Genomic DNA, 12576 nt, shown 5'->3' on the forward strand with positions numbered 1-12576 from the left:
AGCACAGACGGGGTGCTCACCGTGCCCTGCTGCTTAGCCCAGCGTCTCAGCTTCCTTTACAATCTGGAGGAGCCCTTCCATGATCCTGTTTTCAAACTAGGGACCAAGATCCATGATTCCTGAAAGTGTAGGATGAGGCCGGGGGCTGTAGCCACATTTAAAGAAATGAATGAGAACAGAATGGAATTCAAGACATGGGACCTCACTGGACTTGTAACACGGGTATTCAATCTAACCTGCATCAGGTTTAGGGTTTGTGGGGGTTCCCACGTTGTGACAGGCATGTTAAGGGTGTGTGCGGGCCAGGGCTTCACCTGGACGCACACCACTCATGCCCTGCCCTGGGGAACAGTAGAAAAGATGAGGCCTAAGGTCCCCGGAGCAGGAAGGGCCGAGGGGAGGCCTCCAGAAGGAGGGGTCAGCTCGAAATGCGCCCACAGGGTAGGCTTTCTGGAGGCGGCTGCATCTGACCCTGAAGCTGGCTGATTCTGACACCAGGGCCTTCTGGGGAGAGGGAGAGAGTCTGTCGGCCAATGAAGTGTTGCTGGGACACACCGGGAGTGGGGGACAGGGTGTGTGGAGGCAAATAAAGGTTTGGAAGGGAACCTGGGGCCCAACATAAATACAGAATCCAGATAGAGCCTGAAGAGCCTCCAGTATCATCAGCCAACATGTTCAAGTTACAGAGGAGGAAACTGAGGCCCATTGGCCCACCCCGTCCCCACCTAGGACTTGAAGGCAGGCTTTGAAGGCTTCTGGGCCACGCTGTCTCCAAATGCTGGCACGGAGGCTCGGCTCCAGTAGTGTGTACCAGAGAGTGAGTGAAGGCTTTGGGTCGGAGAGGAGGCCCTTCCCAACCAGGTGGGAGACACTGGGGTGAGTTAGGAACCCGGGAGCCACCAGCCCACTTTCTTTGGTCCTGCCAAATGTGTCAGCCCGTTTGTATCAAGAACTTCTATGACCTTGTAACCTGGGAGTGATCAGCCGAGCCAGGCCGGTGCACCCCGGGCTTACCACCTGCGTGTCTTCAGGCCCCGTTACGTTCAGACAGTCTCATCTGGCACATTGAGAAGCGGTTCCAGAGATGCTCTGTGATTCGAGGTCACGGAGAACGGGAGGCCCGGGGCGGCTGTTGGGCTCCCCTGACTGGTTGCGAGCTCCTTACCAGAAGCTTCCACCAGCCGGACGTGAGACGCTACAGACTTGCTTTTGTACTTCCCAGAGCGCCAACGGTTGGGCCGGCCGCGCGGCCCGGCGTGGGACTGTCCTCGATGGTACGACTTCCTATCCGATTAACAGCCCTCTGCTGCCAAAAGAAAAGTTCCCGTCTGAGAAATCGCTCCGAAATGTACAGGAAGAAAACGGTGGGGAGTTTAAACGAGGTGACATGAAAAAGTCCACGTCACTTCTCGCGTCCCGTTTCCCTTCAGCCGATCCGGTGCCGCGGAGGCCGGGCTGGCTCTCGGCCTGGATGCAGCCCCCGAGGTCTCGGCCCCCCACGACCGCTCAGCTGATCGCGCTGCCAAATTCCGTCCCACGCGTCTTCTTATGCTACAAACGTACGTAACATCAGCAGTCACATCTGATTTCCTCTCCTCCACCTTGATTGAGGCAGAAGGATAAACAGCAAACGCTGTTGCGAACATCCATCCAAAATGGCAATTATTGCATCATTATATTCGCTACTTTACTTGTCATGTACCATTAGAAGGGTAACAAGATCACTGTCAGTCAAAGGCGGTGGAGATAATTAGAGCGTCTATAGGTTAGCAGGAAATCAAATTGGTGCTAGTACCCATCAAGGCCGGGACGCTGAGCATAATTAGAGGGAAATATGCAAAGGTTGAGATGAAGAGAGCCCCAGGGATTAAACACCATGGCTGATTTGAGAGTTTGACTCTTCTGCGTCCTGAGATGGCACACGGGCCGTGCAGACAGCGCGCGGTGCGTGGGGAGCCGCGAGGCCGGGCCCATCAGGACGCTGCGGAGCACTGGGGTCTGCAAGGTCCCGACAATTGCCCGATCCGGAGAAAACAGCATTTGTCGCCTTTTCCAAACCACTAGTTTGTCTTTAAGTTCTATTCTCTGGTCAGGGAAGCAGGTGTTAGCAGAAGGGCAAGAGGAGGGGAGTGGGTCTTTATTCGTGAACCCCTCTCCACCCCTCGGTATTCCAGGCCTGCAAGCCCCATTCCTGAACTCGCTTCCCCCGGGGGGCACTCCCCCCGCCCCCACAAATACTGAGCCCGTGCTTCTGGTCACTTCCACGGCTAATCCCCAGACATCGGGTGCCCACATCCCGCTGACCTGGACTGCTTCTTCCCAGACAGATAACAAACACCAATCCAAACGATCGCATCCGAACAATTTCATGAGATCAACACAAGAAAAATTAACACATTTTTACATTTTGAAAAAACAAAACCAGATTTCAGAGGATGAGGTCGGGGCGTGTGTGTGTGGGGGGATGGTGCAGGGAGGCTGCAAACCCACCAGGGCTAGGCCAGGCTGTTCAACGAGACACAGAGAAAGTAAGACACAGGAGGAAAATATTGGGAACGTTTCGAGTAACATACAACCGACCGAGGTCCGCAGATTGAAATGCAAAGGAAGGAGCAAGCAAAAACGGTGGTCACAGGCCCGACATCAGCTCCATCATGTGTGCTGCTGAAGCGACCACGGGGCTCCGAGGCTGCCCGCACCTGCGCCTCCATGCCCCGCCACGGCCGTGAGTCCCTTCCTGTCACTTAACAGTGGGTGGCTTAGGGCACCCCAAAAATAAAGAGGAAAAGAACGGAAGATCCGCAGCTGCCAGAGCAGGGCGCGCACGTTAGAGGAACTGATGGGCAGGTCGCTAACTGCGTTTAGGGTAGGGCGACCGGTGACGGGCCCCCGCAGCTCAGCCTGGTGTCCTCACGCGGGCTGGGTTCAGCGTGTTTCCTCTCGGGGAGCCCGGTCTTGCAAGCACGGCTTCTTCCCTAAGGTTAAGGATGGCCATCTCACACAAACAAGCAGTTGGAAGCTGGGTTCACATTTTTTTAATAACATGGCACAGTTTACATTACACAAGTAGGTTCCACCGATGAGAACATGCTGAAGAGTCAGTCGGTTTTCACGTGTCTTTTCACATAGGGTCTAGAAAGGACTTTATTACATACAGGATAAACAGCAAAAAGGTCCGTATAGAACAATCTCTTTACAATACTGAAAGCTACCACTACAGTTCCAGTGTACATATTCCTTGGGATTTTTTTTTTTTTTAGTTGTCTTAAAAAAAAAAACCACTGCACAACATCTGGAGTTCACAAAAATCTGAAGCTCACAACTAAACCTTCAGTTTACTACTAAAATAGATCTCTCTGCTTATTAGAAACAATGGTCTGTAGTTAACTTTTTTCTTTTTTGCAAAAACAGGATAACAACATCGGATAGCACTTTAATATACTAGAAGACCAAATGGAACTAATTTTATTTCATACATATATTTTACAGTCCAGTAGACAAGATATATTGTATTTCTCTGCTAGTAAAGTCATATTCTCTCCAAATATGTAGACAAGAGGCTTAATGTATTATAAAAGTATTGTGAAGACACATGAAGGTTGATGCAAACTGAAAACCACACGCACACGCAAGACTTTGCCACTGTTCACCCTCTGTAACTCTCCATGGCTCCGAAAGGTGGACCTGCTCCGGTGATTCCCAGACTTTATTACCAACTGGAATACAGCGAGTCACATCAGGAAACATGCACCCTAACTCCGCCAGTTACTGAATACAGTGAAAAACATATCCATCATCTGAGAAAACTCGAAGCTTTCTTTCAGGATTTGTTTGGGTGTCATCAAATCTCGTTACAGAACGAGGAGGTGTGCACAGATATGAAATAGGACACACTAAAAAAAAAACCGCATGGCTCCCACATGAGGTGTGTGTGAAATCACGTGACTGATGGTGACGAGATGCTGGCGACCTGTCTGTGTCCCCTGATTTTGGCATCTGACAACTCCCATCCTCCCCTGGTGGCCCCTGCCTTCGGCTTCCCCTTCTCCGGGGCTGCGCTCCCCCCGCCACCGCGGCCCACAGGCAACTCCGAAAGCCAAGGTTTCGGCCTGGGGTCCGAGCTGCAAAATCGGATTGTTTCTGTTTGAAAAACACGAGCAAGGAAAACAGAGTCATATCACGTAAGCGCTTGTTCAGGGAAAATATGACCTTAAGTATGTTGTAAATGGATTTGAAAAGGCTCCTTTGAGTCAGGAGGGCTTTTGAGAAAAGCCCTAACATTCATTGCATAGTTGAAGGGTTTAGCTGTCTATAACAATATATGGGAACGCGGCCGTAGCCGGCCACGCTCGCTGATATTAAGTCTGCAAATAGCACATTTTAAGAAGTATTAATGTATTATGTTACTTACTCTTTATCTATTTACATTTGTACAAAGTAAAGCTTTCGTCTTACCCTTTGCATATATGAACCATTAGCTCACGAAGCAATGTGTTTTTACATAACTATGTACACGGCCTTCCCTTCTCATCTGAAGGAGCTCCACACGCTGGACTGTGTGGGCTGCCCTTGGTTTTCCCCCAGTTACCACCACATCGGTGCGTGTTTGCCATCTTCACGGTTTTGGTTCAAATCAAAAAAAGTTTTATACGAGAAACCAAAAGAGTTAGGGACATGAGAACAGAGGGCTTGGCTAAAAGATCTGAAAAATTTCAACATATAATATACAAAAAACATTTCAAAATCTGCACTGAGTCTGTACATTTTTTACAAGGGGAGGAGGCGGGGGCGTGCGGCCCCCAGTCTGTTAGCGGTCCGTTCTCGCTCGCTCTCTCATGCTCTCTCGGGTCTGGCGTCGTGTCGCTGTAGAGCTTCTCCTTCCTCTCTCATGTCCTGCTCTCCCTTACCGAGCCTCGATGTCCTTCAGGGTGTGGGAAGGCGGCCTCTCCCTCATCTCTGCTGACAGAGGAGTAGTCCTGCGGGGGGAGACCGGGCGGCCCCCCAGCGTGGAAATGAGTGGGGGGGGCGCGCTCAGCGCTGCCGTTGGAGGGGTTTTGTTGAGCAGTCCGTTCTGGTGCCCCGCGGTGGGGCTGATCCGGGGGTAGTGCATGCTGGGGAGCCCCGGGGCGATGAGGCTGGGGTGCGGCAGGTGCCCGTCCAGGGAGGCGGGGTGCACGGGGTGCAGTCGTGTGTGCTCGTAGTCCTCTCTGAGCATGTGCAGGCGCTCCCGCTCATCCAGGTGGGCCCCACGCTCGTGCTCCCGCCGCGGGTCCACGGATAGTGGGTGGTGGTGGTGGTGGTGGTGGTGGTTGTAGTCGTGAGGCTCTCTGTCCCTGAAGGAGCGGTCGGCCTCGTACAGCCGGGGGGTCGAGAGACGGTGCAGAGGGTCGTTCCTCAGCAGGAAGTCCCTGCCTAGCGGGTCTCTCCGGTGAATGTCAAGTTCTCGGTAGGGATCCCTCAAAGGGTCCCGGATGGGGTCCCAGTGGAAAGAAGGGTATGGGAACCGCTCTCCGCCCGGGATGGGACTGATGCCCATGAAGGGAGTCATCATGCGAGTCCTGTCTAGGCTGCTGATGCTGTTCATGGGGTGAATGCCCGTCACCCCCACCGTCATGGGCATCGACGCCAGGGGCCCCGGGTGCACGCTGGACGAGGAGCTGGGAGGAGGCGCCTCCGAAGACCGGTGGGTCTGCGGGGCCTCCGGAGGCAGGTCGTGGTCTTCTTTGCGCTCCTCCTTCACCTTAACCTCCGAGCTCTTCTTGGGGTTCTCGTAGGCCGGCTCGCTCTTGCGCTGCTCCACCTCGCGGCTGGAGGTACTGCCGGGCCTGGCGCTCTCCACCACGGGGGTCCGCACGTAGGGCGATGGCACCCGGGCCAGCTGCTTGGCCTCTTCGCCCACAGCTCGCCCCTCGTGGCCGTGGCCGTCCTTCTCGGGCAGGTGGCCCTCCTTTGCCTTGTGCTCGTCGGCGGTCAGGTCCTTGCGGGATTCCGAGTGGTCTCTCTCCCTCTCTTTGGATTTGTCTTTCTCACGAGCCTCAGTGTTCAAATGACCCCTGATCTGTTCAGCGGAGCTACGGTTATGTCCCAGGGTGCTCACCGGGAGGATAGGTGCTGGTGAAGGGTGGCTGGAGTGTCTTTTCTCAACGCTTTCCCTGGGGGAGGAAGAGGGAAACAGAGAAGCAAATGAAACAGGTCGGCCGACCCAGCCAGGGGCTGCCAATGAAATGGTGGTGTGAGGAGGACAGGCTTGGGTGTGGCTCCCGTGGTCACTGAGGCAGCCGGATGTGCCCTTCTTACGGCAGAGCCAGCACCCTGATCTGACTCCCCTACGGGATGAAGCGCTGGGGGAAAGGGGAGCTGAGGGGGAAATACTTGTCTCCGTGTGTGAGATTCACATGCCCCCATCAAGACCACAGACGAAGAGCTGTTGGCAAGGGGAGAAGGAACAGCATGGCCAGCAATAGCAATGTGGCCACGCAGCCTGCCCGTCTACATTCCCAGGATCATCTCGTGTTAAGAAGAAAGCCTGACCAGCCCGAAAGCGAAGACAACCTTTCTTCCACCTTTGTGACACCACAGCAGCAGGAGGAAGGGTCTAATGTGAATGCGATGGGAGCTGCAATCTCCTGACATCGGGACGAGGGACCGTCTCCGAGTACAGGACGCAGATTCAGAGCGTTCTCGGAGATGCAGCACTCCAGGGCCTCTCAAGGGAAACCTCAATATCAGGGCTCGTGGGCTGCGAGCGCTTCTGCTTTAGGACAAGAGAGCCGTAACTGGAGAAAATGGAGGAAAGCCAGTAGGACAAGCAGGGTCCCCAGGCCCTAGGGGACAAATGGAGGACAATTTTAAGAACATCTGTGAATGGAAAGTGGAAGAATTTTAGGGGCCTGTTTGGGATGGGGGCAGACGATGCAGAGCACAGAAAGACAACAAAGGCAGACTCAAAGGGGGAACACAGGGCCGGGTACGTCGTAGGGACAGCCTGGACAGACCGGGCCAAGGCAATGCGCAAGACGCTTCGTGGGCTCGGCAGGCTCACAGGCGAGGGTGGCCCTGGCCAGAGAACGAAGGAGGGCTCCCCTACAGATCCTGTTTCTAGCCAACATGCAAGGCTAAGAGGAGGAGTTTCTTTAAAAGGTAAGAATAAAAAAGAGTGTATTTTATTAAGTTTCCTGACTTTAATCCAAAGGCCATTTTGAATCCACCAAGAAAAGAATGAGAACGTTGTCTCCACTTCACTGACAGACGGCCCAAAGAGAGTTCCCAGTCCAGGCTACACCCGCTGCACCCTGGCGCTTTACAGCCAAGAGCTGCACGCGAGAAGTGGTCCTCCTCATGGTTAAGAGATTTTTAACATGCTATCTTGAAGGAAAAATGTGTTTTTTTTTCTTTTAGAAGACAGCAATCAGCAGCTAGAGTGACGACGTACGAGGAATACATACTAATCTAACACGCAGTCTGTGGAGTTGAATTCTTTTAAATCACGAGTGTGCGTGTGCATGTGCGCATGTGGACCCACACACCCTATACGTGGCAAAGAAAAATTAAAGATTTGGATCATATTTGAGGCCTGAGTACCAGAAGGAGAGTGTTGTTCGGTATTTCCTATCAAACGTATCTTGTCTTTCCCCTGCTTAGCAGTTCGTTCTAAAGGAAAATCGCCTACAGAAAGAAAACAGGGACACTAGCTCAAGAGTGCCTCCAACATTCTTCAGAGAAGATACTCTGAGAGATTTTCCTATTTAAGGCAATTCCTTTCATAGGCATGGGTTACCAAGTACAGAGCTAAAAAAATGGTTAGTCAAGGTAATTTACCTGCTGGCAAAACAAAACCCACACCAGAAATGCTTGCTGATGCTCTTCTACGTCTGGGTTAGCAAAATTTTATTAGTCGGCTGTGAGCCACGGATTCGAGTTTGAACAAAACTTGAGAAAAATATGGTGAAACAATGCAAATGTGACTTTCTAAAAGCAAACAAAAAGAGAGAGAGAGGGAGAGAGACAGAGGGAAAAAAAAAAACAACAACCTATGGATGATTTAATGGACTGCACGAACTTGAAAGCAAATATGGTATTGATTCATGCTGTGTGTGTTTGGTCCAGAGCTCCAACTCGCTGTCTTGGAGAGAAAGATTGCTACTTAGATACACTAGTGCTCGCAGGGACCTCGGAGGTTCTTGGGGCGGACCTGCGTCTGAGCTGGGAAGCTCTGGCTGCGCTGTGAGGGGATCCTACGGTGGCGGTGCGCTACGGGGCCAGGGCCGGGGGTACGCTCGGGGACTTTGGGGCTGGGCGAGGAGCTGAGGCCACAGGGCCAGCCAGAGCACAAGGCTGGGACGGGGCGGGGGGACGGCCGTCCTGGGCACACAGCGGGCTCCCCCAGTGGGACTCGAGAACGGTTTCTTTCCGTACCTTTCTTTGTCATCTTTACTAACAGATGAGTCTCGTTTATCTACATCTCTATCTCTGTCATGAGCTGCAGCGGACGCGCTACGCTCCAGCTCCCCTGGCTTCAGCCAGGGCGGAGGGGTCGGAAACGACGGAGGCGTTCGGTGTAGCCGGTTCCAGGGTTCGTGAGGGTTGCTAAAGTTCTGCACACTGGGGCCATCCTTGTGGCCGAACATTGAGTTGGGTGCTGAAATGGTGAAGTGGAGAACAAAAAGGTTTAAGAGAAATTATATAATCTGCTGTAATGAAGGTACTTACCAAAAAACTTTAAACAGCACTCAGAGTTAAAATGAATACATATTATGGGGAGCTGGAAAAGGAAAGGAAATTAACAGATTCATTAGAGGAGCGCTTGTCCTACGCTGGAGAGGTAGCTCACAGCTTTTGTTCTTTAACCAAAGGCGATGGGACAGGGTGGACTAAAGTCGCCAGGGACCAGAGAGGTGGCCAGGGTGCCTAATGGAACGCATCTGGTGCATGCAGAAGCCCCCGCAGGCATGCAGAAGGGGGCGCTCTCGTGGGGTGACTTGGATGAGGCGTGTTCAGGCTCATCCTCGACCCACAACCCCGCTAACGGGACGGCCACTCTTCCCGCAGCGCTAGCGGACATAAGCAGGTGTCATCGAGCCCGGACGGGGCCTTGACCTAAGCAGACAGGTAAGGCCTCTGCGTGGGAGGGACTGGGAGGGCACACTTGGGGCTGCACTTTAGGCCTCCAGTGCCGGGAGAACAGAATATGTGGATGGCACAAAAGAAAATGGGTTGAGTATTCTGACTAAAAAATGAGCAGGTGTTACAACTCTTTGGGAAAACCCACTCGAGATACTTTTTAGTAAACAACACAGTCCTTCTAGATTACAGAGTACGAAATGCTGCCTGCCCTTGGCTAGCTTCAGTAGCTAGTCCCGTTTTCCCGCTACTCTTGGTAGAGTTTCCTCAGTGCCACTAATGGCAATGGCAAGGTGAATGTGTGTTTCTTCCCCGGGGAGCTGCTGCTAAAGTCTTGGAGAGGAGGGGACAGATGGCATATGGATAAGCTTAAGCAACTTTTTGGAGTTTGGTCGGTGACAGCACCTCTCCTGACGCTCAGTAATCTCCAAACACCGTGTTAGATGTCAATGCACCCTTTCCCCTCGCTCTACTTGTGGACCTGCTTTCCCGGGTATAACCTAATCTGTTTCCCAAGAGCAGAGTTTCCTTTTAGCTATAAAGGTCTGGAGCCACCGACAGATCAGAGGAGACACGGTCCAAGGCGGATTTTTAAAAAGTTAGAGGTACTCACTAACTGAAGGATTTCCAAGTCCCCCGAAGGCATTGCCACCAACCGCTGCGAGGCCCGTGAATGTAGACGGACGGTTAAAAGGCTCTGCAAACATATCGGGAAGAAGGAAATGGTTGCAGGAGTGGGCTGACAGAGGTACGCAAGAGGTTCCCAGGAGTGGGGAGGCCCTAGGGACCCCTGCCCCTCGCTATACGCAGGCCTGACCCTGCTTCTCCTATCATGTTGTGCAGGAGGTTCTCCCTGGGCTTGGGTCTGGGCACTAGTTAACCAAAACATTTACGGGAGCTGTTTTTTTCTCCAAAACTGTGCACTTTGCCCCACTCCTCCTATGCCATGTGGGGAGTATCACTCAAGCCACAGCGTCCTAAGATGCCCCCAGCCCTGTCCTCTCTCTTCAGGGAAAGGAGTCTGTAGGCTCTACAAGAACAAATCAGATGAACGTTTTAATATCAAAGTCTCTCAGTGATGAGACCGCATCTGTGAAGACACCCTTTTGTTTCGTGTACCACTGCCTGCGCCCGCTCATATGCTCACAGAAAATACCCAATAAATAAAGGCCCCAACTAGAGCATGTACCCTTGCTAGGAAAAGACAGATTCGCAATGAAATGTGAGGGGAAAACGAAATAGCAGGTCGTGTCTCCTCGTAACATCACCTCGCCTTTCCTTCCACCTCCTGGGGGTGCCCTGGAACATGGGCCAAGAGTTCACCGTCTTGCTCCAGCGTGCAGGCCAGGAGATACCGGAGCCTGGCTCCTTCCCACTGCACCATCAGTCACCTCAGACAGGATTGCGACTTTAAGACTACAGTTGGTATGAGAGGCGCTGAAACCCTGATGATGGCAGGCAGGCGTTCACACTTCTACAAGAATGCCATCATCTCCCTAATATGTCCCTGAGATGTCTAGGACGATGGCCAACCTCCCACGAAGTGCGGCAGGAGCGCGGCAAACAAAGGTTTTTTTTCTGAGATGTCATTTCCCATCACTGATGGCAACTCACCCAGGTGAGCGGCAGGGTTAAGGAAGTTGCTGTGATGGGGGGGTGGCCCAAAGGGGGTCCCAGTTGGATGTGCAGCACCTAGAAAGTCAAACATGACAAAATCAGATTCCACAGAACGCCGACCCTTACCACGCAACTGGCCCCTAGTTACCTGAGGGCCCTGTGAGAAAGGGGGAGTGACTATGTTAACATAAGGACATGGCTGAAGTCCATACGGGCAACACACCTGGCAACCATAGGTTTTATGTTGGGTGGCAGGAAGTAAGTCATGCCCATCTTCCAAATTGGGCTGGCCACCACCAAACAGAAGTTGTTACTTTTAAAAGCCACGGACACACAGTTTTGGCAGAATGGAGAAATATCACAAGGGTGGGCAGCGGGGGTGATCGTACAACCAAGTAAGTTTGAGGCTCAAACATCAAGTTGCAAAGTGTGAAGCACGGTTCTTCACTGGAGCGGCTGGAATGTGCCTGGGCTCACTCATTCTCAGAAAGGGAAACATTTGGCCATGGGACACTTTCTTCGTAGGGCATTCTGGGGAGCAAGTTTTTCACCGTGTGAAACACCGATCTGGAAAACACATTTTATAATCCTTGGCTCGGGAGTGGCTGTTGTGCAGCGGTGTGTCTGGGCGGCCTGGCTCCGGTCCCTGCAGGGCCCCCTCCCCGAGGAACATGTTAGCCATCACGGGTCCATCTGGACGGACAGCACAAGACCTGGCCCAACAGAACCCGTGACTGTGCGCTGCATCGGGTTATGGGAGATGAAGTCCTCCAAGCAGCTCTCCTCTGGCTTCAGTGCCAGGAAAAGCTGCTTTATTCCTGTGTGCGTAGACACCAACAATCTTCTAATGGACTCTATCTGCCCACCAGGGACCTTAGTTCAAGTTCCACAGTCTTCTGTCCATCAGTTTCCCCGTCCACATCTCCTGTACTGTTATGTTTTTTGCCCTAAACACTGTGTGTGTGTGTGTGTGTGTGTGTGTGTGTATATATATATATATATAAGGTGCCACATCACCCTTGTCCTGGAGGAAGGTGGGAAGGGAAAGGGAGAGAAAGGGAGACGCAGGGTGCACGCATGGGAAGCAGCTGGGGGATGAGATTCGAAAAAGCCAAGGGCATTTGACTGGCTTCTTCCAGTGCAGCCAAGAGTGGGGCAGACAGGCTCTTGTGGTGGCAGGCTCGGCTCTAGAGCAGATCGGCCAGGGTCACTCGAGGGAACCTCTTGAGCTTATGTCAAGCTGATTCCCAGCAGGCTGCTGAAAGTGGCTGAACCCAACACATGTGTGTGAATTATACACACTGGTTCAAAATCTCCCCAAATTACCATCTTGGGGCAAAATCCAAAACTGCTTATACTGAAAAATATGACCTTCCAGAAGGGATGTATACACGAGGCCTCAATGAACTGACTAACCACTCCAGTCTCTTGCATTCTGGCTGAGCTCCTATAAACAAGTATGAACTCTCTCAGGAAAGCAGACCGAATGGGGGAGTGTTGTCCCCTCGCACACCGTGCCCCCCCCATGCCCTACAAACTCAATTTATGTTCTGGATTACTGTTCCCTGCATTCCAAGGCCTCCGGGGGCCCCAGCTATGGAGGTAGCCATGGAGCCCAAGAGGACATCCGTTACAGTTATGGGCACTCAGATTTGGAAGGCACCTGGGGAGTCATCTGTTTAGCCCTAGAGGGTGACTTCGGCTCTACCCAGGCAGCGCAGAAATGATACTCCGTCTCTACCAAGAGAACACAGCCTAGCGTATTCATTAGGTGTCAACAGTGTTGCCAGCTAAATAAAAATCTGGCCGTACGCTGTCTGTGTAGTACAAGCTAATTAA

The 12576-nt window shown here is 52.4% G+C and overlaps 1 protein-coding gene across 7 annotated transcripts in view; it reads right to left on the reverse strand.

Annotated features, from left to right (window-relative positions):
• Window positions 1-3020: 3020 nt before the first annotated feature.
• AUTS2 (activator of transcription and developmental regulator AUTS2) overlaps window positions 3021-12576 on the reverse strand; it is a 1147829-nt gene continuing 1138273 nt past the window's right edge. For all 7 annotated transcript variants that reach the window (XM_041749190.1, XM_041749188.1, XM_041749189.1 and 4 more), the window contains 4 exons: window positions 10735-10812; window positions 9734-9817; window positions 8416-8638; window positions 3021-6152 (listed from right to left, as the gene is read on the reverse strand). In XM_041749190.1, the coding sequence (XP_041605124.1) occupies window positions 4904-6152; window positions 8416-8638; window positions 9734-9817; window positions 10735-10812 (1634 nt within the window). In that variant the 3' untranslated portion in view covers window positions 3021-4903. The remainder of the gene's footprint in view (window positions 6153-8415; window positions 8639-9733; window positions 9818-10734; window positions 10813-12576) is intronic.

The sequence above is a fragment of the Vulpes lagopus genome, chromosome 3 (genome assembly GCF_018345385.1).
Source record: "Vulpes lagopus strain Blue_001 chromosome 3, ASM1834538v1, whole genome shotgun sequence".
NCBI classification, from domain to species: Eukaryota; Metazoa; Chordata; class Mammalia; order Carnivora; family Canidae; genus Vulpes; species Vulpes lagopus.